Source organism: Pelophylax lessonae, assembly GCF_965119305.1.
Source record: "Pelophylax lessonae genome assembly, chromosome: 7".
Classification (NCBI taxonomy): Eukaryota; Metazoa; Chordata; class Amphibia; order Anura; family Ranidae; genus Pelophylax; species Pelophylax lessonae.
In genome coordinates, this window is record NC_138774.1 from 270,824,438 (window position 1) to 270,840,821 (window position 16,384).

The window sequence follows — 16,384 nt, forward strand, 5'->3', positions numbered from 1 at the left end:
GCCATACACTATATTTCAGGGGTCGGGAAGCTTTATTTAATATTCATATTCATGGGCCGCAGCTATACAGTGAGTAGATGGAGCCATGTGAAAGTGCCTGGAGTCCGGTCGGGAAGAGATCAGAGCAGGCAGGTATGCAATGAGGCCAGAGTGGTGAAGCACCTGCAGGCCTGCGAGTGATAGAGGTGAGTATAGGCCCTGAGAAAATGGCGGCCGGCCGCTGAAGGCCTCAAAAGTGGATGTGAGAGGCAGCTCCCGCAGGTCCCTGTGTGTCAGAGGCGAAGGAGATCGTGTCTGTCGGGGCACAGGGAGCGAATGGCAGGTCTCCTTACCAAGCGGTGATTGCCAAGGCCCTTAGATGCACAGCACACGAGCCGGCGGCGGTACCGCGAGTAGGCCGCAGGGTCCGTAGCGTGGCAATCCGGTCACCCAGAGACGAACTGAGGGTAGCGGTGGGTAGCCTACAAAGCACACCGTTGATGGGTGCAGAAATCTCCTTGGCATCGGGCACAGCTACGAGGATGGCACTGATTTGAGTGGTAGATGCGGCGGAGCTCTGGGACTAAACGTCCAGCGCGGCTCACGTCCGGGCACGCCCCCTTTATTAAAGATTTGTCTGCGAGTCAGTTGCAGCCATCAAAAGAGCCACGTCTGGCTCGCGAGCCATAGGTTCCCTACCCCTGCCCTAGAGTCTCCTGCTGGGAAAACCGTATTCTAGGTATAAGACATATAGGTTCACCCCCTCCACAATTCCGCAGACTTTGGTGGCTCACTGACCTATTGTCAGGCCCAGGCATCACCACATGGGAAAAATGCCAATATGCTAACTTCTAAAGCAGTGATGGCGAACCTTTTTGAGACCGAGTGCCAAAACTTCATCACAAAACTAACTTATTTTTTTCAAAGTTCCAACACTGCAATTAAACTGCAGACACCCAGGTGATGATCGTACATTCCAAGAGGAATTGTAGTCAATTCAGCACTCACCCGACTCCGGCGTCCAGTTTCGGTGTGCCTGTCAGCAGCTTCTCCCTGATCACTCTCCTCACTCTTGATGGTGTCCTCTCAACACCGTCCTCTTGCTCCTCTTTGGCTGGTTCAACTCCAGGGGCTGTTGTGGCTTGGGCTCTCTCTCCCTCCTGGACCACCTCAGTCTCCTCTTACTCTTGTCTCCACAGTCCTCTTACCCTTGCTCTCCCTTCTCTCTCTCAGACCTTTCTTTTTCCCAGGCTCCAGGCTGTCCCTCCTCTTATTTTCTCAGGGCATGCTGGGGCTGTAGTTTTTCTTTAATTGATTAAAAAGGAGCCATAGTCTTCTGGGACTAAATGTACCATGGTGCACCGCTCTGTCCCGTGCTGCTTGACAGAAGAAGGGGGACGAGCGGAGGAAATACACTTATAGCCTACGCTCGCTTCTCCCCTAGTCACAGTGCGGGCAGTGGCAGGGGCTCTCGCGTGCACACAGAGAGAGCTCCGCGTGCCAGCTGTGGCATGCGTGCCATAGGTTCGCCATTACTGTTCCTAAAGTAAGTACCTGTATAGGGTAATGAGCTATCTGGGTGGGAAAGGTAAAGAGCTCTGTGGGTGGGGGTGGAGCACACTGTCAATGGTGTTACAGCACCTTATGGTACCTGCAAAGCTGTTGATGAAACAGGTCTGATTTAATGAGTAATTATGGCGACTCTCAGGTACAGATATTTACAAGCTCTCTAGAGAATAGTTTTATATACTACTCTTGATGCTTACTACTGTTCAAATTCCTTTGGCAAATACTTCTGGGCTACTGAAGAGTAACAGAATCTGACTGAACTTTATATAAGTTCTCTTTATACACCTACTCACTAGGGGGAGAACCTCTGGGGGGAATCATGGATAGAGAAAGATTTGGGGGTCCTAGTAGAAGATAGACTGAGCAATAGCATGCAATTTCAAGCTGCAGCTACCAAAGCTGGCAGAATATTAGCATGCATAAAAAAGGGGATTTACTCCAGGGATTAAACTATAATCATGCCATTTTTATAAAAACTTTGGTCCACCAACATCTGGAGTATTCCATCCAGTTCTGGTCACCAGTCCTCAGAAGGGATGTACTGGAGCTGGAGAGAGTCCAGAGAAGGGAAACAAAATGAATACAGTAATTGGTGGACCTCAATTATGAAGAAGCAGTAAATTTATTTTCGCTGGAGAAGCAACGCTTGAAAGGGGATATGATAGCGATTTACAAATACTTCAATGGTGATCCCAGCATAGTAAAACAACTATTCAGTTTCATGGAGTGTAAGAGGACACGGGGCCACACAATGAGTTTGGAGGAGAAGCGGTTTAACCTAAAGCTGTGCAGGGGGTTTTTCACTATCAGGGCGATAAGAATGTGGAACTCTCTTTCACAATTGGTGGTGTCAGCAGGGAGTATTGATAATTATAAAATTCTCTTGGATGTGCATCTTAGCGAACACAATATACAGGGAAATGGGAAATGATTATCGACGCTGACAAAGGTTGAACTGGATGGACTATTGTCTTTATTCAACCTTACCTACTATGTAACTATGTAACTTTATCTTTAGAGCAATTTTTGCAACCCTTATACTACCAATACTAAGCTATATGGACAATTGTGGTTGATACTACTGTACCTATATTGAACTTAAATGTCAACAGGATCTGATAAATGAACCCTGAAAATTAGACATCTAAGAGTGCTATCGACTTGTTTTCTAATTTGCTCTAGAACATTAGGTGGATTCCTCTGTAATCAACGGACAACCTACTACCATACATCATTTGGCATTCTTACTTACTATTTGCTGGCTAAATCGTTTGTATTGCTGGTTATATATAAACCCCAAACATAGTCCAGGAGATGTTCTACTACTACTGAATACTAGAAGGGGAGATTACACAAATGAAGATAAGAAATTGGTAGTCTACAATAAAGCAGAGTACACACTAATAGAAAATCTGCCAAAAATTCCCGTCCGAGGTAAAATCGTACGATTTTCGCCTAGTGTGTACACAACTTTCAGCAGCCGATGCCGACATTTTCAACGGAAAAAAAACGGAGGGACAAACACCAAAATTTTTATCGTCCGTCCCCAGAGGACACATTTTCATTTAATGTGTATGCAGTACGTCCGCGAAAAATCGGATACGAAAGACCGCGCATGATCTGAAGTTGCTGACGACCCGGAAGTCTAGGAACAAATGTCCCAAAAAAAAAAAAAAATCGGATGAGAAATTTCGTGAACATTTATGCACTGTCAACTAAAAACGATTATGACTGCTGAGCAAGAGAGAGAAAAATCGGAAGATATTTTGTCCAATTTCCGTCAAGTGCGTACGGGCCTTTAGGCTATCCAGAGACTGGGACCACCAGAGGCTTTCTTTCTTTTATTACTGGGTTGTTATCAGTAAAAATAAGTTGTGGCAGAGTTGCAGGAAGTCTCCACTGACAACAGACATTAGGGAGCCCAGATATATAAACCAAAGATTGGTTTGGTCCACCACTATGGTCTCCTGTGGCCATGTTGGAAAGGGGTGTCATGAATGAATGTTTTTTTTTTTTTCTGAACATTGATGTGAATGAACAAAGCACAGGTTTAATTTAAAGCGTATCTCCAGCCAAAAGTTTTTTCTTTAGTTTTGGATACTGGGGGTATAGTGGGAAGGGTAAGAACATGGTTTCTCAACCAGGATTTATGGAACGAAAGGGTTCCCCTAGAGGTTACCAGGGATTATATGAGCAAGGAGCAATTTATGCCTCTCATTTAAAGCGGTTGTATCCCGCTTTTTGACACTTTTACCTACAGGTAAGCCTATAATAAGGCTTACCTGTAGGTACAAATAATATCTCCTAAACCGGCATGGTTTAGGAGATATTTACAGTGCATGCAGCCGCTCGCGCGAGCGGCGCATGCGCTCTGAAGGTCCGGGGGGACCTTCAATTAAGTTGCCGGGAGCTTGCCGGAAAAATCACTCCCGCGCGCATGCGCGGGAGTGACGTCATCGCGGCTCCGGCCAATCAGCGCGCTGGAGCCGATTCTTCCGGCCAATCAGCGCGCCGGAGCCGCCGAACCCGGAAAAGACGACGAGGGATCATGGCAGCACCCGCATCGATGTCCGGGGGTCCGTGTCGGGGCTTCGTTTTAAGGTAAGTTACACATAATGGGCTAGTATGCGATGCATACTAGCTCATTATGCCTTTGTCTTGCAGGTTTTTTATTTTTTATTTTTTTGGTTTTAGTTATCTGTAAGGATACATCTTCCCACTGACCATTACACTAATGTATCATGAGTTGTAGATATAGTAATTTTGAGTAGGGGTTCCCCAATAAAGTTATTTCAAGGATTGCTCTGTGGTGAACAGTTTGAAAAAGGCTGGGTTGGAATCTTTATTAATATTATTTTTTTTTTTTTGTTTGCTGTTGAGAATTCATATGACCTCTTGTTCTGGTGACAACACTGTAACTGTGACAAGAATTGAAGGGATATCTGGGAAACACTGGTCTCACATGACATCTACTACATTCTAGACACTTTCTGTCTTAAGCCCCTTTCACACAGGTGGACCATTCAGATCCGCCTGTCAGTTTTTTTTGGCGGATCTGAACGGTCCCCCCATGCATCCTTATGGGGCATCGGATGTCAGTGGAGACATGTCCGCTGACATCCGATCCGATCCGATCCGTCAAATCTGGACGGATGGAAACCCTATTTTCCATCCGTCCAGCGGTCCAACGGTCCATTCCCATCCGATTCTCCCATAGAGATGTATGGGGCTCTGACAGCTGTGTCTCCGCACACAGTGCGGAGAACAGCTGTCATTCTCCTGCTCAGCGGAGATCAGCGGATCGATCCCCTGCTGAGATAAACAGAGTCCGTCTGAGGGACACATGGTGTGAAAGAGCCCTTAGGGTGACAACCTTCACTCAATGTTCTGTAACTATGAAGTAGTGTTGTCACCCAAGGCTGTTCATTTTTGATTTGGATTACAAAACATCTTCCCATCTTCATGACTTAGGGATGAGGTTTTCTGTATTCCACAAAGAAGGAATGCACAGGATTTCTGGCAGGATGAACAGGTAAATTGTTTAGCATTTATAGAATAGATACAACAACATGCTTAATGCTTTGTTTAAAGAGGAAGTAAACCCTCCTCTGACACTTTTACCTATAGGTAAGCCTATAATAAGGCTTACCTATAGGTACTGTAAATATCTCCTAAACATGTACCGTTTAGGAGATATTTACCTTACATGCAGCCAGTGACGTCACTGGCGCATGCGCTCTGAAGGAACGGCCGCTGGTGCCGTTTCTTCAGAGCCCCATGCCGTGACTGTCGGCTCCCGCGCGCGTGCGCGGGAGTGACGTCACCGCGGCTCCGGCCAATCAGATGGCCGGATGCCGCGATCCCGGAAGACTGGACATGTCACCCGTCATACAGGTAAGCGGACAGCACGGCGGGGGCTGGTTCTAAGGTAAGTATTTCATAATGAGCTAGTATGCGATGCATACTAGCTCATTATGTGTTTCTCTTTCAGGTCGGAAAAAAAAAAAAAAAAAACATTTTGTATGGGTTTACAACCTCTTTAAAAGCCCAAAAGGGATACAAATTTTAGGGTTTACATACACTTCAAGTGCTCCTCTGTATATTCAATGTCAAGGTTGGCATCACTCTTACCTCACAGTCTGTTTTGGTGATATGTTTGGCAATGGTTTTGGCATCAACTTCAGAGAAGAGCTCCTTGACCTTCTTTAGTATACACATCTCCAGGGGCTTGTTGTCTGGAGGGATGAGTGTGGACTTGAAACTTGTTGGGTTGAAAGAGGATTTGGCTTCTACAGTAGGGATGGTAAAGCACAGTTTGTCCTTATCGGGGTCCTCCACCCCACGGTTCGCCCCTGCCCGGGCACCCTCGTCCACTTTTAACCTCTCGACATAGCTCTTGGGCGGAAGGGTTTTGCTGGGGGTGTCGTGTGTTGGGGAAGCTGGGCGAAGCTGGCAGTAATGTGCATTGTCCGGGTCACTATAACTGTTTATGGAGGGGGAAGGAGAGATTTGTGGGTACCCGTGACTTGGTGTGGAATGGTTGTTTTCAGCCATGTTTAAAGCAGATTTGTCTTTAGCTTGGCAGACGTAGGGTTCGCTGGACCGTCTCAGCACAGGGGAGCCAGGGGTCACATTATTAACTACTGGAGCTCCTTGGGGCTTCACCCGGATAACTGCATACATTAAAAAGAAAACTATTACAAACTGTATAGCATGGGAGCAAAAGGTATATATACATTTAATGTCTACACATATTGCTGAAAAAAAGTCTTAATATTTAACATCAAATCATGTTAAAGGTCCAGGCTACCCAAAAGTGATATTTCAGCACTAGGAGTCCGTTAAGCTGAGGCACCTGCTGATTGCTTGCAACTTCTGAAGAGCAATAAAACCTCTCTGCTGGCTCTATTCTTACCCACCTGAAAATTTTGGGTATTCCCACCCGGATTGGAGCCCATAACTCCTGTTGCATTCTCCATAATATAAAATATCAAATTATGAACATGGGAGCCCCTCATACTGGCTGCAATAAGTTTGCAGAACCAGGAACTCAGTGCAGAGGTATCAGCACTGCATCCATAATATAAAGGACTGAAAGGTGGTTTAATGCTTGGGTATCTACCAAAAACAAAATCAGTTTAGGTGGACTGACTTTTTAAAGAGACCCTGTCACCAATCCATTGATTTCAACAACAATCATCCTACATCCAACCGGTATCCTACATTCTACATCCTATGTGTATATTAATGTGTTTTAAGCATGTTACTTAAAAATGTTGGTTTTTAAAAAAAGCCTTGTATAGACACCCAAAAACCCCGGGACTGCTGCTCGGTGCTGCCATGAATATGATGTCATCAACCCAAGCAGGCTTAGAGCTGTCACTCCGAAATGTCCTTTAAGCCTAAGCAAGCATGAGTAATAATGAATGTGGGGCAAGAAAAAACAAATGTGTGCAATAACCTATGGTAACCAATCAGAAATCAGCTTTAACTATTCTCTAGTCTTAAATGCTGAATGCCTATGAGCTCTCATGAGGTACTTTATGCCTTAACTCTATATATAATATGTATTTTGTTAGTGGAGAAAGCACCATAAACACATAGCAATAGCAATGCACTAAAATAATCTGGTTCAATTATGTCATTTTCTGGGTGTGTAGTTCAGATTACTTTCTGACTCTATCGATATAGTTTTTTTCATTGCCGATACCGATATTTTGGTCATCGCGTATCGGTATCGGCCGATATGGGCCAAAATTTTTTTTTTTTTGCTTGACAGGTACTCTTGTGGAGGGATCTGGGGATCTAAAAGACCCCAAACCCCTCCTCTGCACTTAAAAGCATTCAAAACGCCAAGTTTGGCTGTTTTGAATGCTGTCATTTTTTTTTAAAACTGGTGCCAGTACCCGGAAGTGATGTCATGATATCACTTCTGGGTTTTTGCATGGAGACCCGATCAGAGCCGAATGCAGCTTTAATCGGGTCTTCGGTGGCTGTGCAGGCTGGTTGCCCGGGTCTCCGGTCCCACCGGCGAGCCGCGGGGGACATCCCCTCCCGCTCCTTGTAATGACAGCCGAGTGGCTTCTCAGCCACATCGGTTGCCATTACAAGACAGCCGACCGTCGGCTATGGACGCCGGTACCGGGGTGATGCCTCTAGCTGCAGACATCACTCCGGTACAAGCACTTTCCCGAAATATCGGCAATATCGGGAACCTCAGGGGCCGATTCCGATATATCGGGGGAAAGTGCATATCGGCCCTTGATATATCGGCTTCGCCGATAATCGGTCGATCCCTAAAATATATAGACCACAAATGTTTAAAGATAAAGTAGGGGTTTCAGGCTGATTTGGGAGAAGGAAGACCAGAAACTCGATACATAAAAATTTAAATCATTTATTAAATATATTAAAGGTATTTATATCAAATCCCTAAAATATATATATATATATGAAATTCACATTAATAAAGAATCATTGATTTTTTTTTGTTTATTACCCAAAAAAAGTCTACAGGGCAGTTTGCATGGTCTTTGTCCTGTACTGCCATCCTCCCTTACCAGCTATTTTTCCTACCTGTACTATAGGCCGGGGATCCAGGGGTTTCAGAAATAGGGGACATTGGGGAGTGCAAGTCCTGTATTTGGTCCACACTGACTGCACAACTCCTGACAATATCCCTGTGATGTGGAGAGGACGTGCTAGGAGAAATAAAATAGAACAAATGTTGTTAGTATTAAAGCTACTTATATAGGGCTGTCAGTTTATTCAGCATTTTACATATATACTGTATATTGTACATTCACATCAGTCCCTGCCCTCAAAGAGCTTACAATCTAAAATCCCTAAACCTACATTCATGCATACACATACTAGGGCTACTTTAGACAGGAGCCAATTAACCTACCAGCATGTTTTTGGAGGGTGGGAAGAAACCGGAGTACCCGGAGAAAACCCACACAGGTACAAGAAAAACATGCAAACTCCAGATAGATAATGCTGTGGTTACGAATTAAGTCATCAGTAGCTTACTAACAACACTATAACTGTGTTTGAATTCATATCACCTGCATAGACCACAGTTCTGGAAATTTGGCCCTTGTTTATCTAATTGAATCTTTTTCTGGTAACTAATCAATTTCAGTTCTTACCATTTAGACATATCTTTTCCTTACCTTAATTAAAGTGGAGTTCCACCTCCCCCTCCAAAAATTAAAAGTCAGTAGCTACACATACTGTAGCTGCTGACTTATAATATTAGGACACTTACCTGTCCTGGAGTCCAGCGATGTCGGCACCGCAGCCGATGTTTCCATCGGCTGTCGGGTGCTGCCTCCGCCATTGTCGGTAAGGGAACCCCGCAGTGAAGCCTTGCGGCTTCACGGGCGGGTCCCTACTGTGCATGCGCAAAGCGCGCTGCACATTCCTATTGGCACCGCGGCGGAGGAGGGAGGAGGGGGCCGAACTCCCGAGGGATGGCGCAGTGGCGCCGTATCCCGGAAGTGGGGAACAGGTACCTGTCAAAAACAGGTACCCTTTCCCCCCTCCCCCCCTGAAAGGTGGGGGGGGGAGGGAAACAAAAGAGCAGAAGTTCCACTTTTGGGTGGAACTCCGCTTTAAAATATATCTAAAGTCAACATTTTGATTTTGGTTTTGAGTAATGTGTGGAAGATTTGTAACCTGTCAGGTTTTTACTGCATTATGTAGTGCCTCTTCAGAGATTCACTCTCTGTGTGTTGTAGTGACCATTATCACTAGGACAGAAAGTAATAAGACATCCAAAATGTAACAGTTGTCAATGTATAATGAATGGAAGGGACATCTTGCAATTAAAACACCTGTGTTGGGATTTCCTCTCACACTGGAGATCTTCTTCACACTTCCTGTGCTGTCTTTGGACCAAGAAGTGAAAGGACTAATGTCAAAATCTGACATGGGTTATAACTCTCCCTTATTCAAAATAAGAAAAAAAAAATAGTTTTGCCAGAAGTTCTACTTAAAGCGGAGTTCCAGCCACAGAATCTTTTTTTTTTTTAATACCTCCCAAACAGTGACCCACCGACCTTTATATATCAGCTAATCCTGGTTTATACCGTTAAATAACAGTTAGGCAATCCTAAAATCATACTTTATATAATTTTTGCAGAGCGCCGCCATCTTTGTCCGGGTTACACGAGTCCTAGTGGGGAAATGTCTGCCCTGCTTCCTGCTTCTGGTGGGAGGAGGCCGGTGAATCCAGCGCAAAATATCGCGCATGCCCAGTACTATACGATCGACATAGTACTGGGTTTCCATAGGGACGGCAGCTCCGCCTAACATTGCGTCATTTCCTGTTTGGAAATAACGCAATGAGAGGAGCGGCCGGCGGCCTACGTCATTGCCCATTGCATTCTGGGAGCGACGAGTAAGAGCGGGACAGGAAGTGACGGCGGCGTGTTGTTGAAATCTCCATTGGGGGCTTCCCACTCACTAGGAAAACATGAAGTAAGGGAGAGTGGGGACTGAGACTTCGATATAAAATATTTAGAGATGTGAACACAATATGGATGCTTGTGTGGCACATATTTCCTTTGGCTGATGAACACTTCTGCTGCAAACTGTCCTTTGTCTTAGGAAGCTGTTTCTGAGGGCTTTCATGAAGCTCTGAGATTGCTGGAGGACTGGGAATTACATAAGCCCACTGAATTTTATTGAAGCAGTAGAAATACATACTGTATGATTGCTAAACTTTATTGTACTGAAGTTTAGTTTGTACCTGTTTGGGCACCCGTTGGCCTTAGTAATCTTGTCTGCAGTGAGGCCATCAGTCATGGTAATGCTTCTTCTCTTCATATGTCCTTTCTGTGGGCTGTGTGACCCCTGCCGGCTGGGTGACAGCCCATAGCTGGCCTCTAGGTATCGTAATGGGAATGTGCGGTTGATTGGGCAGTAGATGAGTGCCCCGCTCTGATCTGACACAGCCTTCCGGCTGCCAACATAGGAGCGCACCAGCGCAGGGATATTGTCAAAGCTTTCCTGCTCAAACAGGTATTGTATCCGTGTGTAACTGTCGCTAGTCTTCACCATCACTTTGTTGATCTTGAAATGTAGGGACTCGTTTTTCCATCTACAGGTCAGGACGTAGTCACCCAGGCTGGTCAATGAGTCTCTGATGAGGAAGTCCCCATTTCTCTGGACCAAAGTCTCTGACACCTGTGGCAATAGAGAAATGTGCATTCATGAACTTTCTACACTAAATGAGGTCACACTGCAACAGTTCTCATGTCTTTGACTAGACCTGAAGTCTGTAGCTCCCCTACACATTGTGTCTATTTGTCCCATATTGGCACTATATCAAATGGAACATTTTGCAGAGTAGAGTAGGGACTGGCCAGAGAGGGATTACTTTGACACAGTTGGCCAGCTTTAACATGTATTGCAATGTGTGTGAACTAAAAATCCCTTTTTAGAATTTTTATTGTTAACGTGGTTACACCTCTGTAGCACCTATATATATATATATGTGTGTGTGTGTTTAAGCTATTCAGGATTTGAGTACAAGTGTGTATGTATGTATGTATGTATATATATATATATATTTATATATATTTATATATATTTATATATGTATGTGTATATATATATATATATATATATATAATTTATTTATTTATTTTTTTTCCTCATGCCTTTTCGGTACATCACTCACCTCTCGAGGTATGCGACCATGATACCAGGCATGGCTGCGCAAGTCTGAGCTGTTCAGTTTTAATTCCTCCTCCAACTCTTTGTGCAGCTTCTCTGGTGGAGTATCCAAGATGTACTTTTCTTTTGAGAACTGTTGGTTAGAAAAAAAATATATGTACATCAAAATTCTTGTTTTTTGTGAATAATGATTGCTCTGAGATACTTGAAATTTTACAAGCATTGCCCCCCCCCCCCCCCCTTTCACAATGGCCGTTGGCATAAGTAAGAGCAAACACAATGTAAGTTATCATGAAATATACCAATCCAGTGCGTAATTCAACACTCTAACAATTATCCAAAACTGAAAAATCAGTTAAGACTGGACTGACCCTTTAAAAAGTCCTGGAAAATCACAAAATACCATTTTCCCACCTCATTTCCCCTAACCTCTAGGCAGATCAACCCACCCTCTATATTTACCGTATTTTCCGGCGTATAAGACGACTGGGCGTATAAGACGACCCCCCCTAATTTTCATCTACCGGTAATACTTATACTTAGGTTACCTTGGAGATATTATACTCGGCGTATAAGACGACCTCCCATTTTTGGGGAATTTTTTTGAGGTTCAAAAGTAGTCTTATACGCCAGAAAATACAGTAACTATTGCTCTGTAGTAGCAAATATCAAATTTTCCTGGTTGTTTCCGTATTCTTAGGAACATATTCTCAGACATGGAAACATGCACGTTAGGCCTTGGCACCAACATATTGACATGGATTCCTCCAGCAATGTCACATACACTCTGTCTAATGTCTAACAAATGGAAAAACTGTACAACCATATATCTATATATTTGTCATGCCATCCACCCCCTTTCCTGCTTTATACATAACCAAGAACTCGACCTTTTACCCCCATGCATACAGAAGACCTGCACCTAAAAAAAAAAAAAAAAAAAAGGAAATTGGCCAATCTGTGTGTAATACATTTGTTGCCACAGTGTGAAGGTCCAGCGAGGTTCCTCCATTCATTTCCACTTCCTTTCTGCTCTGTTGATACTGCATGTGTGACCCAATATCCCCAGTGGCCAACAATTCATAATGACATCAATAGCGTAGAGCTGTCCTAAAAGAAACAGTAGCCCCAGGCATTTCTGAATTACAACAGCCTTTTTGTAAGATTCCACACCTTTTTGTTATGCGATCAATATTGAATACTGGAATACTAGTGGTATCAGTCTTTATGTGTATTGGTACCTTTGGACAAAATAGACCACTAATCAAGAGCATAATGCCCCGTACACACGTGCAGATTGTCGGCCGAATCCGATCGGCCGATTTTCGGCTTGTTAGTATGATGCTTCCGACAGCCGACAGCGCACTTTCGGCCGAACAGAATCTGTCGTGTAAGCATTAAAATTTTTGTATGCCGACACCAGAACGGCCGATTGTTCGCCAGTCAGTACAGATTTCGGCCGACAGACAGCAGATTTGCAAGACTGGGCATGCTCAGAGAAGAAAAAACACAGGGAAAGTAAACCAGCACATGACATCACTTCTGCAGTCGGCTATTGTTGGCCGACAAAATTCGTATGCAGTCTTTTGCACTTTTCAACCGACACGACAGACCTTGGACAAAAGACGGCCGATCGTTCGGCCGACAATCTGCACCTGTGTACGAGGCATAAGGCAACCTTCTCAGCATTTTTACCCCAAAGGAACCCTTAACCACTTAAGCCCCGGAAGATTTTACCCCCTTCCTGACCAGGGGGTATTTTGCGATTCGGCACTGCCTGACTTTAACGGACAATTGCACGGTCGTGCGACGCTGTACCTAAACAAATTTGATGTCCTTTTTTTCCCACAAACAGAGATATCTTTTGGTGGTATTTGATCACCTGTGCGATTTTTTGATCATGCGCTATAAACAAAAAAATAGCGTCAATTTTGCAAAAATAACAATATTTTTCACATTTTTGAAATTCCCCCAAAAAAAAGTAAAAATCAAAACTTTTTTAAATTTTCGGCCGATTTGTTTTATGCTACATATGTTTGGTAAAAAAAAATCGCTAAAAGCGTATTTTGATTGGTTTGCGCAAAAGTTATCGCGTTTACTAACAAAGGGAAAGGTTTTTGTAATTTTTGTTGTTTTTTTTATAACGAGTAATGGCGGCGATCTGCAATTTTTTTGCGGGACTGCGACATTGCGGCGGACAGATCGGACCCTTGACTGACATTTTTGACACTTTTGGGGTTACCAGTGACATTACTACAGTAATCAGTGCTATACATATGCACTGTTACTGCAAAATGACACTGGTAGTGAAGGGGTTAACTTTATTTGAGAGGGAGGGGTGGTGTGTGTCCCTAGGGGCGTGATTCTAACTGTGATTGGCTGTGGCTTGAAGTGTAGGAACAGTGATCAACGGTCCTACATAGTAGAACTGTATGATCACTGTTCATACACAGGGGAGAATGACAGGCGGCTTGTTTACATCAGCCGCCTGCCTTTCTCCCGCTGTCACGGGCGATTGCGAGTGCCTGGCGGACATCGGGTCCGCCGGGCACGCGCGCGGGTGGGTCCGTGACCGCGCGGGAGCGGGAGCGCGCCTCCAGCGGCGCGCGCTCGCTCCCCAGAGCCTCACAGGCTAGTGACGTACCCATACATCACTGTGCCTGTGAGGGGCTGACCGCCGCAGTATATGTACTTGCGGCGGTCGGCAAGTGGTTAAAACTATTTTTAGGTCTGAGGGAACCCCTGGTAAAATAAATCTATCAGGGGTCTTTGGGAAATGCCCCTTGCATGGTCAGTGGAAAGAATGCTACACCTCCGGACAGCTATAAAGATCATTGGCATCTACAGTAGTTGCTGGCTCTACCTATGGAACTATGGAGGCACCATCAGATAGGAAGTCAGTCAGTCACAGCTCAAAGAACCTCCAACAATCGTAGGTATCTTAATTGAAACTGGCTGGCCTAGGGAGACTATAAGTTACCCGTTCAGCCCAGCAGACCTGTATTTAGACATCATACTACCCTAGGCATTTCTCATTGATAACGCCCTTCACTACATGTGCTAACCCTTGTCATATGATCATTTTAATAAAAACTGCTACTAGAATGTATTTTTGGAAGGCTGCATAGGATCTGCTTTATATGCAGAGCTACGTTTCAGCTGTACAGAACATCTAACTAGAGAATAGAAAGGGGATTTCATGTTCCCTAAACGGTAAGTCTAGGATCACACTATTGCAGGTGCAGGAATACAGGTCGATTGCATGCTTTTTCACACCTGCAGCCATAGCATGTTACTCTTTAGCAGATGTCTAAGCCTAGTACACACCACTAGGTGGTTGGAGCTGCTGTACTAACAACTCAAAGCTCTGAGGAAGGGAGTATGCCTCGCGAAACGCGTCAGTTGTCCTAACACAGGGACTTGTCTATTCCACATGAGGTGGACTTGTTTTATGCGATTTTATTCTTCATGTTTTTGAGTATGTTTTTGGCATTCAATACATTTTTAGAAGGTGTCCAAGGGTAATGCACTAAGTGCTTGCGCCTCCTTTCTTTTGTGTACTAACAATTCAATGTTAGTACAGCGATCTCCCCTGCAGTTCAATTGTGTTACGACAGGGGGGCAGCCCCCCCACCCCCAACCCCACCACTGCTTACCACCCCCCCCCCCATTCCCCCGCCAGAACACTCCATCAGCGCTCTCAACCATTGGCTACACAGCGTACAGAAGCCAGACCACCTGCCATACACACAGGTCGAACATTTTTTAATTGAACTGGCCAATGTCGCCCAACATTTGGCCTGTATGTATTAGGATTTAGGGGTACCATTATTTGTTATTGGCACCCCCATGCATCTAAAAATGCAGTGCCTTTTTGGTGGCACTTGCCGACCGCCCGCCGCATATATACTGCAGCAGGCTGGCTCGGTTGCGCGAATTGCCGTACCTGTATAGCGATCCACAGAAGCGCTCCTCGGGGCAAGCGGGGATGCCGAGCCACGATGCCAGTGGCTGCGATTGCCGCTAGGCACCCGCGATCGCTCCCCGCTGAGGGAGAACACTGGTCAGCTGTTGTAACACAGCTGATCGTTGTTCTCTCTGAAATGATCACAAAGCATCCTTCTATATAGGATCACTGGTCTCTGTGTTCATTTCACAAGCTCCACCCCCATACAGTTAGAAAATACTCCCCTAGGCTCACATTTAACCCTTTGATCACCCCTAGGTTAACCCCTTCCCTGCCAATGTCATTATTACTGTAACAGTGCATATTTTTTAGCACTGATCACTGTAGTAATATCACTGGTCCCCCCAAAAGTGTAAAAAATGACAGTTAGGGGTCTGATCTGACCGCCGCAATGTCGCAGTCCCACTAAAAATCGCAGATCCCTGACATTACTAGTAAAGAATAAATAAATAAAAATGGCATAAATCTTTCCCGTAGTTAGAAGACGTGATAACTTTTGCGCAAACCAATCAAAATACGCTTATTGCGATTTTTTTTAAACCAAAAATATGTAGCAGAACACCTAAAAGGATGAAAACATTGATTTTTAAATATTTTTTGGGGGGAATTTATATAGCAGAATGTGAAAAATATATATATATATTTTTTTCAGAATTACCGCTCTTTTTTTGTTTATAGCGCAAAAAATAAAAATTGCACAGGTGATCGAATACCACCAAAAGAAAGCTCTGTTTGTGGGAAAAAAAGGACGTCAATTTTATTTGGGTACAGCGTCGCACGACCGCGCAATTGTCCGTTAAAGTAACGCAGTGCCGAATCGCAAAAAATGGCCTGGTCATTAAGGGGGCAAATCCTTCCGGTCCAGAAGTGGTTAAGGTAAATACAGCTCTGCAGCAGAGACTCTTGTGACTCCTCTCGCCTTCACCTTTATTATTGTTTCTGGATTAATCTCATGCCTAAAGGTGTTCATTATTGTCTGTTACAACATTGACATGAGACGGTCATGCTCCCGAAAAAATGTGCCATTCTTTTCGCACAGAGAGCTGTATGATGGCAGTTTAACAGGATCAGTGTTAGGCTGGTAATGCTCTTCCACATATGGAGGATTCAGATCAGAAGCATCACGCTAATAGAAAGGATTGCAGGGAAAGGGAATTAATGCACTTATTCTTTATCAGTCCAGGT

The 16,384-nt window shown here is 44.5% G+C and overlaps 1 protein-coding gene across 2 annotated transcripts in view; it reads right to left on the reverse strand.

The window, feature by feature from the left end:
* The window catches only part of SH2D3C (SH2 domain containing 3C), a 124,544-nt gene that overhangs the window by 13,993 nt on the left and 94,167 nt on the right, over window positions 1-16,384 (reverse strand). For both annotated transcript variants that reach the window (XM_082263933.1, XM_082263932.1), the window contains 4 exons: window positions 11,237-11,365; window positions 10,304-10,740; window positions 8,125-8,249; window positions 5,680-6,221 (listed from right to left, as the gene is read on the reverse strand). In XM_082263933.1, the coding sequence (XP_082120059.1) occupies window positions 5,680-6,221; window positions 8,125-8,249; window positions 10,304-10,740; window positions 11,237-11,365 (1,233 nt within the window). The remainder of the gene's footprint in view (window positions 1-5,679; window positions 6,222-8,124; window positions 8,250-10,303; window positions 10,741-11,236; window positions 11,366-16,384) is intronic.